The 25096-nt window shown below is 43.9% G+C and overlaps 1 protein-coding gene across 4 annotated transcripts in view; it reads left to right on the forward strand.

Annotated features, from left to right (window-relative positions):
• Positions 1 to 20558, forward strand: part of LOC109925811 (tropomyosin alpha-4 chain) — a 90589-nt gene extending 70031 nt beyond the window's left edge. For all 4 annotated transcript variants that reach the window (XM_048614333.1, XM_048614334.1, XM_048614336.1 and 1 more), the window contains 3 exons: positions 1246 to 1308; positions 2064 to 2133; positions 20326 to 20558. In XM_048614333.1, the coding sequence (XP_048470290.1) occupies positions 1246 to 1308; positions 2064 to 2133; positions 20326 to 20408 (216 nt within the window). In that variant the 3' untranslated portion in view covers positions 20409 to 20558. The remainder of the gene's footprint in view (positions 1 to 1245; positions 1309 to 2063; positions 2134 to 20325) is intronic.
• The last annotated feature ends 4538 nt before the right edge of the window (positions 20559 to 25096 follow it).

Raw genomic sequence — 25096 nt, forward strand, 5'->3', positions numbered from 1 at the left:
TGACACCCCATCCACAACTTAAACATCCACTCTCACCATCACCAACGCTCAGTAGCAGCAGTATATACTATCTTCAAGATGCACTGCAGAAATTCACCAAAGATCCTCAGACAGCACCTTCCAAGCCCATGATCACTTCCATCAAGAAGGTCAAGGGCAGCAGATACATGAGAACACCATCCCTGCAAGTTTCCCTCCGAGCCACTCACCATCCTGACATCGTACTTGTAGGTGTTCCTTCACCAAACCACTGCAGCAGTTCAGGTAGGCCACTCCTCACCGTCTCCTCCAGAGCTCAGCATTCGTAGTAGTGTGAATAGATAAAGTTGATACTCATCAGGGAATTGGCTGCTTCACAGAAAGGTTTAATTGGTTGGCTTTGGTAAAATTCTGCTCAGGAAAGTTCTTAATTTGTGATTTTCTGCTGTTTACTTTTTTCTCTTCTGAGGGAAGTTTGTTGTGTCTGTGTGACCAGTCTAATCTTATGTGATCTCGTTTGAAACTATTTCTCGCATACCAGATTGTCTGCTGCAAGGTGGGAATTTTACAAATGTCTTTGAACAATCGGGAGGTGCTGAGATCTGTAACAGCCTGCGAGAGAGCCAGAGTGAGGAGTCAGCCATGCTGTTACTCACCAACCCATTACCCATCCATTCACAAAGTGTCCATCAGCACCAGGTTCTGAGATTTTGTACCTGCTAGCCCAAAGCTCTATTACACCCTATCACTTCATTACCTATGCTGAGTGATGAACGGGCTAGTGTTCGTCCCCAGTAAATAGATATCTTGGTGAATTGGTCTATCCCTGAGCAGCCAAACAAGGTTGGAGTGAAATCGAGCACTTTCTACTCAAAGCAAGTGGGAATCTAGAATACGCTCCACTATCTCTCTGTCTCCCATATATCTCCATTGTTGTCTGACTCTGTGCATCGCTGCTTCCCTTCCCTCCCCCACTCCCATCGCCTCCCAGCCTCTAGCTGCCATAAGAATGCTGGAGATGTTGGATGTATGTTGTGGTTGTTGTCTGCTATGAATGTGGATTGAAGTGGGTCAAAGGATTTGAGGGACAGATTAGTCACGACTTTGTTGAATGATAGAACAAGCTCAAGAGACTGACTGATCACCACCTGTTCCTTAATTCCTGTTAGGAATGGAAACAAAATGATGCTGGGAATTGGGGTGAAGGATAATGATTGGAACTGGCTACACCCAGACTGTGTAACTAACTGCACTTTCCATTGACAGTACTCTGAGAAGGAGGACAAGTATGAAGATGAGATCAAGATTCTGACTGACAAGCTGAAGGAGGTAGGTGCTGAACTGCTCACAATGTGCTGCTTGAATTTAATACAACACCTGTTTTGTGTTCATAAAACAATGCAGCCTTGGGTAAGCGAGTGAGTGAATTCTCCCCACAGGAACACTGTCTCAATTTTTCATTCCTTTCAGCCAATCCTGGTTAATTAGTAAAGCCTCGGGTGATGCTGTTATCTGTCAGAGTCACAAACGTTTCCAAATGTTTACAGTTCCTGTCTGCACAATGTTTATTCTATTTCTTTCCCTCCCCAAGCCCCCCACCCAGCTTTCAGAGCGTACAATTAGCCTGTAAGTGAAAGGAATGTGGGGCAAGAGTTTTCAATTTTGTTTTTAAGTATTTTCCAAACTGATAGAATGCCTTTCTTGCTGGGCTGTTAGAGTTAGCGTCTCTGTGTGATGAAGTCATTACTTGAGCCCAGATGTGGGACATGTTTCAAAGAATAACCAGCAGCTGTGAAGTTAAGAATCCGCGGCATACTACAAGCCCACAAAGACGTCAGCCTGTGAATTGACAGATTAACCCTGAAAGTCCCAAACTAATTGACCCAACTTCCTGGGCACACGGTAGGCTATCTAGCATCTGTTTTTGAATCTGACCTGGCTTCAATTAAACATATTTTCTCTTTCTGGCTCATCTCCAAAGTAGATTGTATCGATTAGTCACAGTTGCTTATTGCTGATTATTTTCCCGCCTTGTCTCTTGATTTTTTTTTAATGATCCTGTTGATCTGGGTTCTGATTCTCAGGCAGAAACTCGTGCGGAGTTTGCTGAAAGGACTGTGGCCAAACTGGAAAAGACCATCGATGACCTGGAAGGTATGAAATCTTGTGTTGATTCCACAAGGCAGTTGTTTTGTTTGTCTGTGTCTCTCGATTTCTACTGGCTTTCTATTTCCCCGCTTACTCTCTCTTTTTCCGTCGGTTTCCTTCCTTCCTTCCTTCCACGTGGACCCTGTTTTATATGAACCTGGAAGAGGGGGTGAAGTGCCTCAGCTGAGCAGGAAGCCAGAGGAATTACTGCTGCTTATGTGCAGCCATTAAACCAATAAGTGTGGAAAGCCAGGTAGAAAGCAGGAGCTGTAAAAAGAGATGGATTCCCTGATGCCCTCTCCATTTGAGAGGTGCTGGAAGCAGTTCTGTACTTGATGTTCTCTGTATTCAATCACTTAAAACCCTACAACTGTGTTTGTTTGTTTTATTTTCATCCTTATTTGAACCATCATACCCAGGGAGCTGATGGAATTGGCTGTGAGTTACCAAACCTGATGGAAGGTTCAGCCAGTCGCTTAACTCAAATTACCCTCCCCTCGGTTTTCCCACACTAACTCCTGGAAACGTTTGTCGCGGGTGACTCTCCCACTACATGTTACAAGGAAACCTGGAAACTAATTCCCTCCAGCTTACAGAAGAATGTTCAACTATCGCAAAAGATTACAAGAAAAATGTTTGCTTTTCTCCAGGGTTTATTGTCAAGTTGTTTCTTCCCATATTGTAAGTGTTGTAGTTCTCTCTGAAATGAGTCCAGACTCCTTACAGGTCTGGTCATTAACTGAGTTGGCTGTGGGGGAGGTTGAACACTTTTTTTTGTATTTCACACGTTCTAATCTATGGTATTTATCTTCTTTGTTAAAGTAATGGTGAGTGGGGCAAAAAAATCTATCTCTTTACTCGTGTGCCCACCCCCCTGATGCTGCCTGTTTGAAAGAGCTGACCAGTTAGCTGCTCTCCATCACTGATTCCCTCTGGTCCTGCGCACCTTTCTTCTTAAAATTGTTTTAAATTACCATTTGAATTAGATTGCACTTTTCAAACAGTGCATTTAATGAGCACCCGCATGGGGAAAGGTGAATATGAAGAAGTCTGGAGGAGGGTTGAGGGGACAGCTGTGAGCTGGCTCAGTGAAGTGGCAGCTTAACAAGAATGAGACCAGGAGGCACCTGAGTGACTCTCCCATCGTGGAGCCCCAAATGAATAAGTGTGAGGGGAAATTAGGGCATGGGAGAAGGTTGGAAGCAACGAAATGGGATCGATTGGGTTGCTGTGCAGCCCCCCACCATGGACTCAAAGGGCTGAATGGCCTCCTCCTGTGCAGTGATGATGCTATCAAAGAGACCAACAGACTCATGATTTGTATGGTGTGATATGGTAAAGAACCAAACCAATCGGATGTTGGGATCCAAATCCCACAGACGCACTGAAGCTGCAGTGTGCCCTGCTGTGAGGGCTATGTGCAGACCTAGTCACTCTGATAGGCTGAGGGTCCAGACCCTAGAGCAGGTCCTTCCCAAATGGTTCTGTGTCCCCATTTCAGCCTTGTCCAGTTGTTGCCACCCCTGAGTGAGAATCCTCAGGCAGAGGGAGAGGGGAGGAGGTCCATGAAAGCAGGGAATGGGAGAGAAGAATCTGTTGGGAGTGGGAGAGGACTTCTGTGGTAACCGTTGCTTCCTTGCATCCCCAAATTTCAGCTTGAGGACCCTCTTGTGGCCTTGCTCCCCCTTCCCCACTTGGGACATCCTGTATTAAGGCATTTGGTATAACAAGACATTTGTAGAAGCAGTGTGTATCTTTGCCACTAGACTTTGCATAGACCTGTCTTCAACTTAAGACATTGTCTAAGCAACAAATCTGTGGGGTTACCACACCATCACATTTGAATTTAATTCCCCAACTTTTTTAACCAATGTCAAAAACTATTCTGATGTCGTCTTGAGATGTCTTGTCTTGTTTTTTTTGCTTTGATTTTATTCCAATAATTTCTCTCTCTCCTTTTTTTGTTGTTGTTTCCATCATTTCTTTTCACCTCACCTTTATCATTGATTTTTTTTTCACGGAACCTCATGTTCATTCCATCATCACATGATTTCTTTCCATCATTATCACTCGGTCGCTCCTTTTGAAACCTGGTTGCCCTCTGCCCTCTGCCCCTCAATCTCCAGATGAACTCTATGCCCAGAAGCTGAAGTACAAAGCCATCAGCGAGGAGTTAGACCACGCCCTCAATGATATGACTTCTTTATAAATGACCTTTGATCTTCTGCTCCACCCTCCTGCTGTCAATGTTGCCTCGGTGCTCATTTTACATCTTTACTCTCTTTGGCGAGTGCCTAAAAGATTGTAATTAATTGGCTAATTGCACCTGTCCTCCTTCCATGTTACTCTAGATCAACTTCCTTGTGTGAAAATAAAACTGGGACTCTCTCTTGCTGTCTGATTCCTCTGTCGTCTGTTTATATTTCTCTTAATAGTACGTTTTGTTTCTTTTGACAAAAGTGTTGAACCCAATGCACTAAGTAACTGAACCACTAGTTAACATCCATCATGAAGGTGGATTCACAAGTTGTCACTGAGAAGAGCCTGTGTCTAGATTTTAACCAATCTCCATTGCCGTGTGAATTTGAAAATTAAAAACGGGAAGCTAGTTTGGTCTCTTGAAGAAATCATCTTCCATTTGTATAAACCCGCACCTACTTTGCAAAAGTCTGTATAAGGTTTTTAAACATACGGTAGCGGTTACACAGTGTGAACGTGAATTTAACACAATCTCGAGGTTCTTTTCATCTGATGAAGTTCCCTTCAATTTCCTCATAGCAAACTCGTTCAAACAAGGTGTTCGATAATGACCTGATAATCAGTTATTGGTTTGTGGAGTAAATGCTGAACAGGACAGCATGAAAAGTGTCTCTGGTCAACTTCAAAATAATGGTGTGGGCTGTCTTTACATCAGATAAGAAGAGAGCATTGATTTAACATCATCCCAGTGTCTATCTGATTGTACAGTGCTCCCTGGGTACAGCACCAGAGTCTGTTAAAGTCTGTCAAACCCCCAGTCATCCAACTCCAGTGTGTCACCGAGCTACAAAGAACTTTCCATTTATGTTAAAGCCGAATATTGCAGAAACTGAAAAGAATATAGACCTGAAATTGCTCTTTTGATAGATGCTGCCTGATTGGGCGAACATTTCCAACATTTTCTCTTTTTTTTTTTCCATTTACATAAATCTGATCAAATCTCTCAAATCCTACCACACTACATTAGAAATAGGAGGAGTCCATTTAGCCCAGTGTAACTGCTCTGCCGGTCTGTGTGGTCAAGCGGTAGCCTTAACTCCAGTGCAGTTCCCCACACAAACTTTAATTTCTTTGTCAATCAAATTCTGTCTGACTCGAGCTTGAATATATTCTATGATCTAGCCTCCACTGTTCTCTGGAGAAGAGAATTTCTAAGACTAACCATTCTCTGAGGGAAGAAATTTCTCCTCATTAAATCTTGAATGTCTTATTTTCAAACTATATTCCCTGGTTCTAGAATTCCTGTGCCACAATGGGAAATATCCTCCCGTGTCTGCTCTGTAGATATTAAGTGACTTTGACATTTAATGGGAGTGTAGGCCATGAAGTATATTTCTGTGCTCGGCAAAATGCCATAAACCGCAATTAGAAGAACCACAAGCTGTTATGTGGTTTTTTTTAACAATGTTCTTTGCATAGGATTCTCTTCAGCTTTTCCAGTGATGGCAAAGAATCTTCATTATACATGAAAGACAACAAAATGGTTGCTCAGGAACAAGAGATTACACGTCCCACACTAGTGTCCCCTCAGTAATAACAAAAAGTGTTAGAATTAATCAGAGGTTGATCAGTATCTGTGGGAAGAGGAATTTGCAGTTTAACCTTTTCAGCTTGAGGACCTACATGTCACTGTACTCCCTCTGTGTTATGACGAAGTGTCAGACTGGATTATGCTGGTGCTTCAGAATGGGCCATAAACCCATGGCCTTTGTGACCCTGGGGGTGGAGTGCTGCTAACTGAACAAAAGCTGTCTTCCATTCGATGTGCTTACCTGTGTCACTAGGGTGTTCTTTGTAGAGACTTTCGAATACACACATTGCTGTATATTGTAATCTTTGAATGAAAATTGGTCCTTAAGTTAAATCTAAGAAATTTTCATTTCTGTAATGTTTTTGTGAATTGTCACCATTTTGGTAATATACGGAGAAGTGAAAGCTAATTTTCACACAGTAACAACACTCAGAAGTGTTAAATCAATCTGTTTTGTGTTGGGAGACATTAGGAACACTGTCTCAGCCTGCTGCTATTTTGTGGTTGGTTTCTACCGCATTTCTTTTGCCGTCTTGCTCGTGTCCCTCTATAGCTTTATCTAATGACCTTTAACCTACCAATGATCTATCCATCTCTGTCCAAAAGCTACAGTTCAACTCCAGCATCGCCAGGTTTTTGGGGACAGGATTCCAGCTGTCTCTTTGTTAAAGAGAAATCATGTTTAACCAATTTAATGGAGGTCTTTGAAGAAGTAACTTGTGTTATGAATAAAGGAGAGTCCTTAGACATACTGTACTTGGATATCCAGAATGAACTTGACAGAGTCCCACACCACAAGGCAGGAGCTGGATGGATCAAAGGTAACATATATTAGCAAGGTTTGAAGATGGCCTGGCTAACAGAAATCCAAATATGCATAAATGGGTCATCTTCAAATTGGTAGGATGTGACAAGTGGGGTTCCACAAGGATCTGTGCTGGCACCTCAGAATTTGACATCAATGATTTAGCTGAGGCAAATGGTCTCTAAATTTGCTGTTGATACTAAGAGGGACCAGAAAGTATGTTGTGAAGCAGACCAGGAAACTGTCGACAGATGTAGATAGGTTGAGTGAGCGTAATGTGAGGAAATGTGAAGTTTATCACTTTGGCAGGAGGAATGAAAAAGCAGAGGATTATTACCACAGAATTCTGAGGTGCTGAAGGATCGAGTCTTTCTGGTACGTGATTCGTAAAGTGCATAATAAAGGATGGCATCCTATTAGCCTTCTTGATTAAGATTGGAATTGTACGTAAAAGTAAGGATGCAATGTCTCAGTTATATAGCAGATTGACGGGTTAAGTTAGGTGGACATGTGGTTTGTGATGCTAACAGCATGGATTCACTTCCCACATTCGCTCTGGTTACCAGGACCCACGGGTTAAACCACCACTGGTCGTCTCTCTGTAAGGGCCCTGTGGACTTCTAGGACTATGGCAACTATGGGAGGCGATGGCCTAGTGGTATTATCGCTGGACTGTTAATGTTCTGGGCACCCGGGTTCGAATCCCGCCACAGCAGATGGTGGAATTCGAATTCAATTAAGAGTCTAACGATAATCCATTGCCAATTGGCAATGTCAGGAAAAACCCATCTGGTTCACTAATGTCCTTTAGGGAAGGAAACTGCCATCCTTACCTGGTCTGGCCAACATGTGACTCCAGACCCACAGCAATGTGGTTGACTTTGAACTGCCCTCTGGGCAATAAATGCTGCCTAGTCAGTGACACCGTCATCCTGTGAATAAATAAAGAAAAAAAAAATTGAATTAGGTGCACTGGCCTGGGTGAATGCAGGGGGCTGGGGGCTGGGAGTGGTTGGGTTGTTCTTCAGAGAGACTGTGCAGAGTCAGTGGCCAAATGGCCTGTTTCCACACTGTAGGGATTCTGCGATTCTATTTCTTAAAGCTGGTTTGAGATTGTCTCTGTCTCTGCCATTTGCAGCTTACACTGGGATCAACCATAAACTTTGAAATGTCCGTGTGTGCTAGCTCATCTCAATGTATTACACTAATCTGCAGCTCCACTTCTCCCAGGAAACTGGAAGCTTTTTTTAAATAAACACACTCTCTGGAATCTAAAGTTTTCGACTGACTGAACCATATCAATCAAGTCATTCAGTTCCCTCTTAAGGCTCCACTTACACTCTCTGCAAGATTTATCTCTCTATAAACATTAAGTGACTAGCACATGTCTCCAATGTATACACTTGGTCAAATTTAACACGTTTTCTCATGTGGAACTTTGTCAAATACCTTTGTAAAGTCCACATACATAGCATCTATCACAGTGTGTAAAAGTGAGAAGGTAAATAGGAAGGAAGGATCCAATTCCATTAACAGAGGTCAGTAGCCAGGGAGCTTAAAGTTAAAGCCATTGGTAGAAAGACTGGGGGAGGGAGAGGGGTTTGAGAATTCTTTTCACCCAGATAGTATTTGGTGGTTGGTGCTTGGAACTTACTGCCTGAATGGATGGTTTAGGTTAATGGCCTCATAATTTTAAGAAAAAAGTTGACTATCTAATTGGAGATGCTGTATGCTGCAGAGCTAAGGGTTAAGTGCTGGCCAGTGGGATTAATTGGCTTTTGCACCTAGAATAGATACAATGGGCCAAATGGCTGCCAGATTTTCTATTTGCCCTATCTAGAGTCAGTCAGTATTCCTTTTAACACTGTTTGCCTTTAACACATCCTAGATAGCTTTCTTCCAATAACCTGTAGTTTATCAAGTGCTAAATAGTTTTGGGCCAGGGTATGGTATAGCTCAGCAACAACATCTGAGATGCCAAGTTCCATGTGTACACTGACAACAGCGAATCCAGCCTCTTCACCACCTCTCTCAACTCCTTCACCATTACTGAGCTATCAGACATTGTTTCTCAAACCATTTAAATAAATATTGGGAAAACCGAGGTGGTTGGTTTCAGTCCCTGTTTCAATCTCTGCTCCCTAGCCACTAACTCTATCCCTCTCCCCAGCGTGCAGACTGTTTCAACCTTCGTGTTGCATTTTCCCCTGAGATGGAGGGATTCTACTCCCAATCTGTGACGTTCTGTTCACTGACTCTGTCTGAGCTATGAAAGTCTACAGGAAGTAAATCCAAAGGGGATTAGAAGACTGCTCCAGGAGCTGTATTGTGTTGAGAGAGATTGGGGTTGATTCCAAATTCTGGGCCCTATCCAAACCAGGTCTCCCTTTTGCGGGGAATTTCTTTATCCCTAAATCAAACCGCCCCCCCCCCCCCCAACAAACACCCCCATTCATGCTTGAGCTGTCTCCAGGTCAGAAGGCAAAGCTGAGCAGGATAATAACTGACCAAACTAGCCAGGTACTGGGACTTGGTTTAATTGGTTAGACCCTGTGTGTCAGGGAAGATGAGGGGAAAGTAAGTTCACTGGTTCTGTCCTCCCTCAACTACTGACTGTGGTGAGGAATGACAATAATATCAGCCATAAGCCCTGCTGCTTCTCTGAATGTAAACAGGATACTTGACCCTGTGATACATCACAGTTAGCCTGATCTTGTCCTCACTCAACAGGTGTTTTCTGTCAGTATTACTGATCCCCAGGTTAGTGATCCCTGTAGAAACCAAGTGGATAAATAATTATTCTGCATCCTCTTTCCCAATTGCAATAAAATTATTGGACCTATGAAATAACTCCACAGAGGTCAATATCATGTCACCAAGTTGCCCTTCATTTACATATGAACAATCCTTGACCTCAGTATTGCCTCATTCAGAGTCAGGTACTAGAGTATCAGTATCTCTGACACTGTCACCCTTTTTATATGTCAGCTAGGGCTCCCTGATTGGGGCTGTTAATCTGGTCCAATCAGGGATCTCATTCTATGAGGTCCAGCTGGCTGACCTCATTATAGTCAAAACAACTTACACCACCTTTCATTCAACAAATAATGTTCCCTCCCAACAAAGTGTTGTTTCTCCAACCTTGTGATACACTCTGCTTACCCAGCATAACAGGAGCCTGTGTGTGCTTCACACTGATACTTTCTGCATGTGATTTCAGATGGAGGCTGGGCTGCAAAGTTTGACAGGCCACACTCAGCTTCTCTCCAGGTTCCAGAATCAATCTGATTAGTGCTGCTCACCCTGGTTAGTGCTGGTGCACCTTTATTGCCACTCAGTCCAATTCTTGCTGCCATTTCTCTCCTTTCCTGTACTGGGTGTCCATTTTGAGGGATGTGTGTGTTGGCCATAAAGGCGTCCTGCCCCGCCTGTCGTCTGGTGTCATGGTGATTCAGCTCTAGAAATGGTTCGCTGTTTGTTTTTTTTTAAAACCATCCCTTATTCCACTTGACACCCATTCTTTCCCCTTCAGCATCTGATGGGTGTTAGTAAACTATTCAATCACATGGACTACTCCAAAATTACTAAATCAAGGGGCATACGATGGAGAGAAAATAAATACAATAACTATCACTGGGGGAAAAGTGCAAGGGCTAAAGATCAGCAAGTCTCCTGTAGCTACAGAGATAATGAGATGCACTGGAGGTAATCTTTCAGGAATCCTTAGATTTTGCAGAGGTCCCAAAGGGTCTAATACTAGAGGGCATGCATTTAAGGTGAGGGGGGGAAAGTTTTTGTTTTAGACAGTGGCAGGAGTCTGGAACGCACTGCCAGGGGTGGTGGTGGTGGTGAAGGCAAATATGATGGGGGTATTTAAAGGACTTCTGGATAAAGCACATGAATATGCAAGGATTGGAGGGGTATGGACCAAGGGCAGGCAGAAAGGATTAGTTTATTTGGTGTCATGTTCGGCACAACATTGGGCTGAAGGGCCTTTTCCTGCGCTGCACAGTTCTATGTTCAGTGATTGGCAAACTGCCAATGTAACATCTTTATTTAGAAAGGGAAGGAGACAAAATACGGGTGACTATAAAGCACCATCTGTTATTGAGAAAATGTTCGAATCTGTTATAAAGGATGTAATAGCAGAGTAGTTAGAAATACATAATGTGAACAAGCAGATTTAGCATGGCTTAATGAAGAGGACATCATGCCTGATAGAGTTACTAGAATTCTTTGAGGAGATATCGAGCAGGATAGATAGAATCGTACAGAAGAGGCCTTTTGGCCTACCCGGTCTGTACTGCCAAACATACATTCCTACTCACACTAGTCCTTAAATAAAGGGGAAGCAGTGATGTAATACATCTGGATTTTCAGAAGACATATGGTCCCATACATTAGGCTACTTTAATAAAGATAAGAACTCCTGGTATTGGAGGTAGTGTATTAGCATGGATATAGGGTTGGGTAACTAATAGAAGGCATAGTTAGGATAAGGAGGCATTTTCAGGATGGCAGCTTGTAACTAGGAAGTGCCACAGGGATCAGTGCTGGGGTCACAATTATTTACAATACATATTAATGACTTGGATGGGGAAAGCGAATGTACTATCGCCAGTTTTGTGAATGGCACAAAAGAGTTTGCAGAGGGACATAGACAGGTTGAGTGAGTGCACAAAACTATGCTTATAGAGGTGGAATATAATGTGGGGAAATGTGAGATTATGCACTTTGGCAGGTAGAATGAAGGAGCCAAATATTATTTAGAATAGGGAAAGACTGCAGAAAGCTACAGAACAGATCCATGAATCACAAATGTGTAGCATCCAAGTTCAGTGGGTAATAGGACAGTGGAATTACAATGAAATTATTTTAAGGAGAAAGGAGTACAAAAATAAGAGTTTTGCTAAAACTGTTCAAGGCAATGGTTAGACCACAGCTGGAATACCATAAATGAGTTTGGTGCCCTCATCAAAGGAATGGTGTAATTGCATTGGAGGCAGTCCAGAAAAGGTTCACTAGGCTGATACCAGGTATAAATGGACTGTCTCATGAGGAGAGGTTGAGTTAGTTGGGCCTGTACTTGGAGTTTAGAAGAATGAGAGGAGACCTTATTGAAATGTACAAGATTCTTAGTGTCTTTTGCAGGGTAGGTGTGGAAAGGTTGTTTCTCCTTGTCATAGAGTCTATGACAAGAAGGCAAAATCTCAAGTGTTAGGAGTCACCCACTTAAGACCGAGATGAGGAGTAATAATGGGGAGTGAATCTGTAGAATTTTTTTACCACAGAGGGCTGTTGAGACTGGGTCATTAAGTATATTCAATGCTGAGATTTTAAGTCAGTAAGAGGAATCGAAGGTTATGGAGAAAAGGCAGGAATGTGGAGTTGAAGATTATTAGATCAGTCATGACCTCATTGACTCTGCTCCACCATTCAATGGGCTGAATGGCCTATTTCTGCTCCTAGTTATTATGATGCAATGCTCTCTTTGCCTGAAGTCCAACCCAGCACATTCCCATAGCTATTGACATGAACACAATCCCAGCTTCCCTCTCTAAGGAGGGGACACAGAGTCCCTCTTGGTCTTGTCTGGACACGCAGCCAGGAGCCATTGTTGTTCTCCGTACAGGCTGAGGACCATTGGAAAATCCATTCACTGCCTGGGTTTACTGTTAGACTTTCCTCATCCCAGGATCGGTCCACAGGATTCAGTGAAGGTGCTGACTTCTTCCAGATGCGATGTCCAGTTGAAAGCTTCAGGCTCAAGACAGACAGATTTTTTGCGAAGTAATTGTCTCTGAGGAATATCAAGTAAACACGGTACAATAAAGTTGAGACACAGTAGTCATAGTGGCTAGATTAGATTAGAGAGGCTGACTGGCCCAATGTAGGTATCAACAATTTGAGCCGTTTTTAAGGGTGTGATGCTGGTGCCTGGGGACTTGTTTGCTGGGGAGACCAGAATAGACATCAGAATCTCAGTTAGAGCCTGCTCCTTCCAGGGTGGGAAGAGGAATTGCTTTACACACAGACCAGGTGAAAGCTGGAACTCTTCTCCCAAAAGGATGTTGATTCTGGCAATCCTTTGGAATTTTCAAGGCTGGAATTGAAATGCAGAACAGCTGCAGTCCAACCCTAGCTCTAATACTCCTGAACAAGTAACATTCAGTGCAAACCTCAAACTTGCTAGATCATCATTGTCTTCAGCATCTGGAAGAAGTCAGCACCTTCACTGAATCCTGTGGACCAATCCTGGGATGAGGGAAGTCTGACAGTAAACCCAGGCAGGAAAATAATGAGCATTTTGGGAAGAGTTTGCTATTAATCCACAGCTGCTAACCACCTCCCATCCTCAAGTGAATTGGGAAAGGTATGAGTCAACACTTTGCAATGAGCTGTCATTAGGAAAAGTCCATTTCTTTCATTCGATGAAATTGCAGGCTGGATAGAAACTTGCTTTGTTTTTATTTTTGCAATTGCTGTCTGTTTTGAGCACTTGCTGTCTGGAGTAGTTGGAGACCCATTCACCTCACCACAGGCCATCACTATCGCTAAATGTCTCAACCATCCAGTTATCAAACCCCCACGTCTCTCTCCAGTCTCACAGCTTATCCTGTGGTGAAAAGACATGGTCATTCATTCTGCAGCTTTTATCTAGCACTCAAATTTACACTGTAATGCATCATGGGGGAATGTGCTTGAGTATTTACACAAACACTTACCTGGAAAGGTGCATCTCCCACCTTCAGAGCAATAATATTTATCTCTCTCATTACAAAACAAAAGTAGCATCACATGCTAGGGGTGGCTCAGTCCCTTGTTGTAAATGTTGTTGGTGTTTGAAAGTGGACAGCCTGCATTCCCGACTGTTCACTGCCTGACCCTGACTGCTGTGAAATTAGAGTAGTTTTTCTGAGGCCTGGCCTGTTTTCTGGAGGAAGGCAGTTAATATGTGTTGTGTCTCAGACTAGCTGGGGTATACTCTCTATAGTAGAAGGCAGGACTGTTTTAGGAATATAACACAGAGCCCACACCAAATGGAAACTAATTTTGTATCTGTCTTGTGTATTGGATCCAATTGTGGCATTCTTTAGACTATTAACCTTCATTTGTTTGTGCAATGAGATCATCACTGGCTAGGCCATCATTTATTGCCTGGAAGACAGTTGGGGGTCATAAAACACGGAATCAGACCCTTTGGTCCAATTCGTCCATGCCAACCAAGTTTCCCATTAGCCCATATCCTTTCAAACTTTTCCTATTCATGTAACTGTCCAGATGTCTTCTAAATGCTGTAACTGTACCTGCATCTACCACTTCCTCTTGCAGTTCGTTCCATATACAAACCACCCTCTGTGAAAAAATTACCCCTCAGGTCCCTCTTTAAATCTTGCCCTTCTCACCTTAAGATTTTGCTGTCTAGTTTTAAACTCCCCCCACCCTGGGGGAAAGGCCTTGGCTATTCACCTCATCTATGTCCCTCATGATTTTATAAACCTCCAGAAGGTCGCCCCTCAACCTGCTACACTCCAGTGAGAAATGTCCCAGCCTGTCTATATAACTCAAAACCCTCTAGTCCTGAAAACATCCTGGTGAATCTTTCATGCACCCTCTCCAATTTAATAATATCCTTTTCGAGGTAAGGATAACAGATTTCCTTCCCTAAAGGATTTTAATGAATCAGGTGGATTTTTTTCTTTGTGACGATTGACAGTGGTCAGCTTTAGAATTTCGTTGTAGATTTTCATTGTGCTCAGATCTTGCCATCTGCCATGATGGGATTTGAACCCATATCCCCAGAGTGTCAGCCTGGTGTTCTAGATTAATAGTCCAGTGACACTGCCTGCCCAGTGAGGAACATGAATGACTTTGGGGTTATCGAATAAGGAGACTAACCCAGGCTGGGTTCTAGAACAGCCTGTGGGATCTTCATTGGAAACTTCACCGACCAGGGAGTACAACACTCGCCATGAATTCAGCTGAACCAGAGAAAGAAACCAATGGGTAATTATTGGTCTTTTCGTTGGGAAATGGAAGGAAGGATGAGTTCAAACTGGTGAAGGAAGCCTCCAGCCAGGTCCTTCCCATGACTCTGCAGTTAATGAGTGAGAAGCCAATAGTTTTAGAGAGTAGCCAAACCTTGCTGAAATGCAGCGTCATGATCAATGGAAAATGCAGTTACTGTTCTGCTCTGAGCCAGTAACCTGTGCGGGAGACTGATCTTTAAGGCTGAGAGTGTGGGGCTCACAGTATTGGGGTCTGGGAGTGCTGAGCCATGTGTCTCCCATCCCTGATCAACAGCTGATGTTTTATACCAGTGAGTTTGTCTGGGACTGGACTGTACTGTGCTGGACCCTGACAGTGACTCAGCAGCACACCGTCGGTGGTAAAAGAGAATGTGAGGCCTTCCAAGACTTTGGGGCCTCCCAAAGACTTTCACAGCCAATCAACATCTCTTGAAACATGGTTGCTACCGTTTAGGAAGCAGTTAAGACCAATTTGTGCACAGCAAGATCCCACAAACAGCACTGTGGTAGTAGCTTGGGAAATCTGTTTCAGTGATAGACGTTGAGGGGTAAGCATTGAGGGGATTGAGGCCAAACTCCCGATCATCCTGAAAATAGTGACAAGAGGTTTCACTTCCCCAAGAGAGCGCACGGTCTCGATTTAACATCTGCCGAAAAATCCCCACCATGTTCTAGTGCAGCACTCTCAGTGCTGGTCTGAAGTGACAACCTGTTCTGTGTGCTCGGGTCTCTCTGGACTGGGACTTGAGCACACAGCCTTCTGGCGCAAGAATGGGTGAAATCACTAAACGAAAGAGATGGTGAGAACTCCTGGCTACTGTTGCCTATTGGAAATCCATTCAGCCAATGTCTTGTTACTAACAGAACATGTCGCTGACTTGTGTACAAGCTAGCAGAATATCCAGCCTGAGGCTGTCTTGGTGGGGGAGGGGTGTGAATATGTGAGGAGATTTTAATCAGTTCATAGACTTTAGTTTAACACTGAGAACTGAGACGGTGTTATCTGTGAAGTCTGCTTTCACATTCCTTTTTTTGCTACCAGATAAAGTTTGTGTGAAGATACTCCTAAGGAATGGGTTTTCAGATGAGATGAGAGATATTTATGATGTACTGCACTTTCTAGAACTGCTGCTGAACTTTGCTGTGCCATCATCTCCAATTCTTCCTGTTCTTCAACTTTGTGTGCTTCTCTCTCTTGTTTCAACTTTCCTCTGTCCCTCTCTTCCTCGTCAAACAACTGTATGGCACTCTGCTGGAGTGAGTGAGCTCTGTCAGCTGTTACTGGATCAAGCCTCTGTAAGGTTGGTTTTTGGTAAGTGGTCAGTCTTTTAGAAACAGAGATAGTAGGAATTGCAGATGCTGGAGAATCTGAGATAACAAGGTGTAGAGCTGGATGAACACAACAGGCCAAGCAGCATCATAGGAGCAGGAAGGCTGACGTTTCGGGCCTAGACCCTTCAGAAATGGGGGAGGGGAAGGGGGTTCTGAAATAAATAGGGAGAGGGGGAGGCGGATAGAAGATGGATAGAGGAGAAGATAGGTGGAGAGGAAACAGACCGGTCAAAGAGGCAGGGATGGAGCCAGTAAAGGTGAGTGTAGATGGGGAGGTAGGGAAGTGATAGGTCAGTCCAGGGAGGACGGACAGGTCAAGGGGACGGGATGAGGTTAGTAGGTAGGAGATGGGGTGGGGCTTGAGGTGGAAGGAGGGGATAGGTGGGAGGAAGGACAGGTTAGGGAGGCAGCGACGAGCTGGGCTGGTTTTGGGATGCGTAGGGGGAGGGGAGATTCCCTTCCTGCAAAAATGCCATCCCCTATTCCCAATTCCTTCGCCTCCATCGCATCTGCTCCCAGGATGAGGCATTCCACTCCTGTACATCTCAGATGTCCTCATCCTCGTTTTTCAAGGACTGCAACTGCCCCCACCCCCGCAGTGGTCGAGAATGCCCTCGACCGTGTCTCCCGAATTTCCCACAACTCATCCCTCGCACCCCGTCCACGCAATAACAACCAAAACAGAATCCCCCTCGTCCTCACGTACCACCCCACCAACCTCTGGATCCAACGCATCATCCTCCGACACTTCCGCCATCTGCAATCCGACCCCACCACCAAAGACGTTTCTCCCTCCCCACCCTTATCTGCCTTCCAGAGGGACCAATCTCTCCGTGACTCCCTTGTCCACTCTACACTCCCCTCCAGCCCCACCACACCCGGCACTTTTCCCAGCAACCTCAAGAAGTGCTACACCTCCCCCTCAACCCCATCCCAGGCCCCAAGAAGACTTTCCACATCAAGCAGATGTTCACCTGCACATCTGCTAATGTGGTATACTGCATCCGTTGTGGCCCCCTCTACATCAGGGAAACCAAGCAGAGGCTTGGACCGCTTTGCAGAACACCTACGCTCGGTTCGCACTAAACAACTGCACCTCCCAGTCGCGAACCATTTCAACTCCCCCTCCCATTCCTCAGACGACATGTCCATCCTGGGCCTCCTGCAGTGCCACAACGATGCTACCCGAAGGTTGCAGGAACGGCAACTCGTATTCCGCTTGGAAACCCTGCAGCCCAATGGTATCAATGTGGACTTCACAGGCTTCAAAATCTCCCCTCCCCCTACCGCATCCCACAACCAGCCCAGCTCGTCCCCACCTCCCTAACCTGTCCTTCCTCCCACCTATCCCCTCCTCCCACCTCAAGCCCCACCCCCATCTCCTACCTACTAACCTCATCCCGCCCCCTTGACCTGTCCATCCTCCCTGGACTGATCTATCTCCTTCCTACCTCCCCACCTACACTCACCTTTACTGGCTCCATCCCCGCCTCTTTGACCTGTCTGTCTGCTCTCCACCTATCTTCTCCTCTATCCATCTTCTCTCCGCCTCCCCCTCTCTCCCTATTTATTTCAGAACCCCCTTCCTCTTTCCCCATTTCTGAAGAAGGGTCTAGGCCCGAAACGTCAGCCTTCCTGCTCCTCTGATGCTGCTTGGCCTGCTGTGTTCATCCAGCTCTACACCTTGTTATCTCAGTCTTTTGGAAACAGCCTGTTTCTCCTCGAGCCAGATTGAACAGCCTGCCACGTTGCCCTCAGATCTTCATGATACAGGCATTAATTTCACTTTGTTCTCAGTGGTCACAAACTTAAAAACTCCTCACCTATAGCTTGTAACTCTATTGTGTCACTTAGCACACAGTGTGTTTCGGAGACTGTACAGGAGGGTGAGTTAGGTAGTGACCTATCTGTTACGAGCTGAGCTGAAATCCAAGCAAAGGTTGGAGACCCTTCCTGTGTCAGTGGCGAGTAAATGAACTTAATTTCAGTCAGGTGGTTAAAGGGCATTGACCAACAGCACAAACACCATCTAAAATAGACTCTACATTGACAGTATCACTCAGTTGACTGGTTGGTGGCTTTCGTGCTTTAGTTGGATGGGTGTTGGGCAGTGTATGGGGTGGTTAGTGTCATGTGGAGACTGGTGCTAGAAGCATGGGGCTGGATATTGTTTTAAGTATGAAATAATCTAGGGAATGAGCGAGAGCCTGATCTCTACTCCCTAGCATCAGTGACCTTCAACACTAGTGGAATTGGATTATCACATGCCCCAACCAAATATTTAGAAACTACATTTCAAACACAAGCTCAATGTTTGTTTTTTTTTTAAAAACACATCCATTCTGGGGATGTTACTGTCAGGGCTAGCAATTACAGCCAACCCTTATTACCCTGAAAGATGTAACTGCTTCCCCTTCTTTACCTGCTGGTAGCAGTTTTGAGAAAAGTAAAAGGTCTTGGGTCAGTTTAGAGCCAACGTTGTGTCTATGTTAATGTTGTGTCTAATTAAGAGATCTTTTTGTGTTGGTGAGGCAGATTCCAGTGGATTTTGCTGCTGCTGCATTCTTTTGGGAACCATGTAGATTCTTTGTCAGTGGGTTTTTTAAACCCCACCCTGGAATCTGTATGCTTACCATTGGCAGTAAACAAACCTCACTAATGATCCCAAACTATTTCCTGAAGGATACCGCCTCTTCCTGCAGCCAACAGAAACCTTTCCCAGCCCAGGTAAAACCCTGAAGCAAACTTCCACTTGCCCTGATTTTAAGGAGATTGCCTGGACCTGGGTGTCCCTGTGCAACCTACCTCAATAAATATAGTCAGGCTCCCTTTGTGGGGTGGGACAGGTATTTTGAAGACATTCACTAAAACACTTTTTAGTTCCCTATTCCCGCTTCCCAGGGGATGGTTGGGTGAGATCCAGTAGTTTGCACATTGATTTGCTTCTATTATGTGTACCTCACCTGGGATAGCACAGGTGGGGCATGGGAGGTTTCAGTGTGGGGAAGAGATGATTTAACATCTATCGTGATCCTAAATTTGAAATGTAAGGCCAGGGAGACCCATAAACACTGATTCCAACTGAGAATCCCATGTTAAATAATGAATTATCAAGGAGAGTGTCCTGGGCTAAACTATCACATAGAGTTGTACAGCACGGAAACAGACCCTTTGGTCCAACACACACATGCTGACCAGATACCCTAAATTATTCTAATCCCATTTGCCAGCATTTGGCCCATATCCCTCTTAAACTCTTCCTATTCATGTACCCCTTCAGATGCCTTTTAAATGTTGTAATTGTACCAGCCTTCACCACTTCTTCTGGCAGCTCATTCCATACACACACCACCCTCTGTGAAAAAGGTGCCTCTTAGGTCCCTTTTATATCTTCTCCTTCTCACCTTAAACCTATGCCCTGTACCCTGGGAAAATAATCTTAGCTATTCATCCTATCCATGCCCCTCCATAATTTTATAAATCTCGAAGGTCACCCTCGGCCTCCGCTCCAGGGAAAATAGCCCCAGCCTATTCAGCCTCTCCCTATAGCTCAAACCCTCCAACCCTGGCAACATCCTTGTAAATTTTTCCTGAACCCTTTCAAGTTTAACAACATGCTTCCTATAAGAGGGAGACCAGAATTGAATGCAGTATTCCAAAAGTGGCCTAACCAATGTCCTGTACAGCCTCAACATGACCTCCCAACTCCTATACTCAATGCATAGATTCAGTTGCCAAATTCTTCTGGGATGTGCACTTTTGGGATGATGGCAGCAAATGGTGAGCTTTTCTGAATTTGATCTTGTCTGTTTGGAAAATAAATAATCAGCTTGATACCCAACCGTTACAGTGCAAGTATTCCTTGAAGCTGTAAAAATAATATTGTAACCCTAAATCCCAAACCAGTTTTACCCAACTAAACAATAACACTGAAGACTGATTTTTAAGTTAATGCCACATTTACTAATGAGTGTGTCATTATATTAATGGCTATGGTCTGATGAAGCCATGTTGTGAATGAAGGATTTAAATCAGCCAAATATTCTGGCTTCTCAATTAAGATTTCAAACTTTTGAATAGCATCTGACCTAATTTGGGTTAGTTGCTGGTCATCTTTTCCCACCACCATTCCAGCTGGAGGTAAGATTGCCGAGGATGTAAATTTGCAAGATGTGAGGTTATTGATGAACAAGTTTCACGTCTTTCTCACCTGTTACTGATGTATTTCTCTCTCTTTGTAGAAAAAGTTACTCGTGCAAAAGAAGAGAACATGGGAATGCACCAGGTCCTCGATCAAACTTTACAAGAACTCCACAATTTATAAAGAAAACCTTAAGGAACATAACTCCCAGCAACCAATGCCAACTGATCGCTTGCGATTGAACATTCCACAATGTCCTGTCCCTTTGAGCAAGTGTCAACTTATTCCACCCAACCATTAAAGATTGAATGCCGACCAAAGTTTTTTTTTAAATTTTGTAATTGTAGAATTTTTATTGCAAAAGTTCCTTCTTTTTCCTCAGTCACGCAGCATTTCTCCTATTGTTAGAATAAGCACAGCTATCTCTATGTAAACTCTCTCTATGTTAGAATAAGCACAGCTATCTCTATGTAAACTCTTCCCTGGTGTGTGAGACAGGAATAGATCTGTCAAGGTTCAGGTTTCAATCTGTCCCTTTCTTTGAAAAAGACATTCTTGTGGTGGAGCCTGCACCTTATGAATTGGCCTTGATTACTGCGCTTAATTACTGCTCTTCCTGTCTGTTCATTGTGCTGTTAACCTTTTGTAATCACTTGCTTTGTCCTTCATTCAGTGGGTGATGTCATTTAGTAGATCCTGCGTGGATCATCAGATCTGGGATCTTTTCTGTTCCTTTTGTAACAAGGTGTAGTTCTGCAGGTTGGAGCTTGAGGTTCTCTTTCTCGGCTTTTAGACCTCAGGCTCCAGTCCTGTGCGATCCTTGTTTCCATTCCATTTATTTGGACTATTTGATTGGATTGGAAAAAGCAAACCCTTGTTTCCACTTAGTCCATTATTCTTGCGCCCACCACCTGTAACCTCCATTTGATTGGGCAGAAGCAAAGCAGTTTTGTAATTTTCAATGCACCATTTTTAAATCTGAGTGACCAAAGCACCTTTTTGATTTACATTCTTTCTGTAATTATACTGTCACACACTGAGCCTTGTACTTGGTGAGTGATGGGTAATGCCCATTAGGAAAGGGGCAACACACGCAGATTTGGGTTGGGGCCCCTGGAGATCGGCCATCTCGATCTGCATCCCTTAACAGTTCATTCTCTTCCATTGAAGCTATGTCTAGTAAGGCCCACCATGTGTATCCACAGAAAGGGGAACTGCTGTGAACCCATACCTGTTAAGGAAATCACTCTAAAACATGCACATTACTCACGTCAGCAAGAGGAAAAACCTCCCTCGGCCTGGAGCGAGAGTGCCATTCAGCCCCTGCAAAGGAATCCTAAAGTCTTGCTTTACAAAGTCTTAAACTGTGTCTGTTCGCACCAGGAACTGTACTGCACAAATATATCAAAAAAAATGTTAGTATCTTTGCTGAATTTTGCCTTGTTAAATGGGTAAGACTGAGTATAAAAGTTGTTACCTGTGGCTATGTTCACTGCTCCGTTGGCAGTGAATTGATTGCGGTGTACCTTGGTTCTGTTTTGTTTCCATTCCGTTTCATTTATTTGGACCTTGTCGTTTGATTGGAGTAGCTTAAAACAGCAATGTTTGTGACCAACACTCGCCAAAAAGAACATCAGAAACTGCTTTCCCATTTAGAAATGCCCAATAATTCCTCTCTCCCCTGCCCTCCCCTCCATTCCCCCCAGTGCATGAACATGACTTCTACTGATTTGTACAATTTAATAGAGTCCCGTGTTCTAGTGCTGGCACCGCAACACAAAAACAAGACACTATTTGCATTAAAAATAGCACAGGAACTGGATTAAAAGGGAATGTGTTTTTTTTTTATTTCTTTGCACATCCAAATCAGTTACCTTGGGGAATTACGACTTGATCTGTGTTTGCACTGGTGATGTTGACCAATGAGCAAATAAAATGACTCACTGCTGAAGAAATCTTAAAGCTGCAAGTTTTCTGGATATTTATAAGTCTCACAGCTGGAGGCCTTCTGTAAAACACGTGGGTAGCATATCCTCAGTCACTGAGGTGACTGGATATTTCCTACTCAACCTGTTCAGTACACGTTATTACACACCCCTGTGTAGGGTAGATGGGACCTGAAATGCCTGCTAGTTCAGAGATATGGACTCTACCACTGTGCCACGAGGGCTTTCCACTGAGCTGGCTGTAAGTAGCAGCAGGGTCACCAAGACTGGACAGCACGATGTCCTAATGGTTAGCATTGCTGCCTCACAGTACCAGGGACCCAAGTTCATTTCCACCCTCCAGTGACTGTGTAGTTTGCACATTCTCCCCGTGTCTGCATGGGTTTCCTCCGGGTGCTCTGGTTTCCTCCCACAGTCCAAAGATGTGCAGGTTAGGTGGATTGACCATGGTAAATTGCCCCATAGTGTCCAGGGATGTGTAGATTAGGTGGGTTTTCCATGGGGAAATGCAGGGTTACGGGGATAAGGTAGTGGGGTGGGTCTGGGTGGGATGTCTTTTGGAGGGTCAATGTGGCTGCTTCCACACTGTAGGGATTTTATGATTGTGCCATTGTTCAACCATAACTGATCTGTACCACAATTCTACAGTTAGCATCAGATTCCCAATTACCTTCATGCAACAAGCATCTTGTGATGCATCCTGAAACTTTCAACTGACCTGGTGTTTGGGGAGAGAATTTCCTATTTTGATTCTTCTACAACCCTTTGTGTGAATGATTGCTTCCTGTGTTCACTCCTAAATCACTTCGTTCCAATCAAAAAAACTAAGATTTTAAAATCCCTCAGACTAGATTATTTCATCAGTAAGGTGTCTCTCCCTAATCCCCTCAGCATTTTAAATATTACTATCAATCTAGTCAATTTCTCAAAGTCACAAGAGTTCCCACACCCCTGCGTAGCATTTTCAAGTTGAGTGAGAACTCAGGATAGCTATTGTACTTCCAGCTCTGTTCACTGCCAGGCACTTAATTGTCTTTTAATTAACTGCATTTAAAGGTAAATGTATCTATCCACAGGGATAGTAGGAACTGCAGATGCTGGAGAATCTGAGATAACAAGGTGTAGAGCTGGATGAACACAGCAGGCCAAGCAGCATCACAGGAGCAGGAAGGCTGACGTTTCGGGCCTAGACCCTTCATCAGAAGATGGTTGCACAGAATTACAAAGAGATTCTTGTAGGATCTCAAAGCATGTTTGTGACTACACTGTAGCCTGGCCCCATCAACCACACAATGTAAATTAGTTGCATATCTTCGGATCTTCCTAAAGATTAGTCAATTGGTCCTGGATAAGTGGTATATTTATGACTCCACCCGATCTTTCAAGACACTCAGTGGTATTGTGTGGCGAGATTAAAGACCTATAAATGTATTCCCTGGAAGTGTACTTCAGAGTATTGTCTGAACATTGGGATTAAGGCAACTGATTTGCTTTGACTCAGCAATTCAATTGTTTCCAGCTATCGGGGATTTCTTCTAGTGAAATTCCCCAGTAAACTTCAGGTCATCCAAAGATCAACTCCCCATGGCTTAATTTACACTGAGTGTCATGACCATATGTAAAGGTTATGAGAGGGGTCATGTAGTCCCATGGTAATGCCCCTACATCTGGGCAGGAGGTTTGTGCTCAAATACTGCCTACAGTGTATCAAAAGATGTCCAAAAGGTTGTTAAAAATAATTAAACGGTTTGTGATAACCGGGTGAGAAAGGATTGGTGACATTCTTTGTAAACCCCTCAGTCAAAACACAAAAATTTTTAATTCCTTTCAGCATATAGCCATAACACGCTTTAATTAAAATAAACAAGTCAAAATTAAGCCAATTACAGGGTTTGATTGAATGCATAATAATAATAAAACAGCATCAAACACACAAAAAACACAGGGGTAAAGTTTTAAAGGGGAGAGGGGTCTGGTGCAGTAGGAAGATAAAGAATATGTAGTTTACCCAGTTTTTCGAGTGCTTGAGTTGGTCTTAATTCAATCTGAGACCGTGGTGTCCAAAAGGCACAGGGGCAGTCTTCCAGATCCTGCTGCTCTGAATCCATTTTCCTTTCACTACTGCTTAATCAAGCAGCTTCTGAAATATGGTTCATTTGTGTTTCCTGACTGTGGCTCCATTGTTTGCCTAGGCTGGATAGTTATTGGGAAACCTTTTGTGTCCAATATGTGCAACTTTCCATCCAAATATATATTAAAACAGGAGATCCGAGTTTCTTAATGCCTGACTCAGTTGCCTGCTTTCAACATATCTTGATAAAAAGGCAACTTCAGTTCAGATGATTTTGATTATCCAATATTGGTTTTCAGGACTCAATTTCTGAGACATCAACTGGTTGAGGTTTAAAACTTGGTTTTGTTCCTTGAACTGGCAATGGGTAACTCTGTCTTCAACTCATTAGCAAGCCCCTGGTAGACTCCACCAGTGGTGTTTGCTCTGGGTAGGTTCCCCCTTTTGTATTGGGAATGGGTTTTTTCCTAAACTGTTTGGCCTTCCCTGAAACATTACTGCTCCTGTGTGAATGTTATTTGCTACACAGTACCCCAAGTGAGGCTTCACCTTCTCTGAGAACTCCGAGGAGTTTACCAGGAACACATTGTTATCCAGATATCTTCCTTTACCCTGTTATCTTGTTTCCAAGCCCTTTTATAGTTCCACAGATTACTGCTTTGAGGGTTGTCTTGACCCTTTCTGATGACCACTGGTCTACCTTCTGTCCTGTTTAATTCAAGTCACCCTGGGCCATTCCAATCCTCCTAGAGTTTATTTCCCTCTGTGGGATATTCAATCCTCTTTAGGTTGATCTTTTTGCTGGCCTTCTCAGTCATAGCGTCCCAACTGTGGAAGCAGGCCATTTGGCCCAT

This window comes from Rhincodon typus, chromosome 29 (genome assembly GCF_021869965.1).
Source record: "Rhincodon typus isolate 14 chromosome 29, sRhiTyp1.1, whole genome shotgun sequence".
NCBI classification, from domain to species: Eukaryota; Metazoa; Chordata; class Chondrichthyes; order Orectolobiformes; family Rhincodontidae; genus Rhincodon; species Rhincodon typus.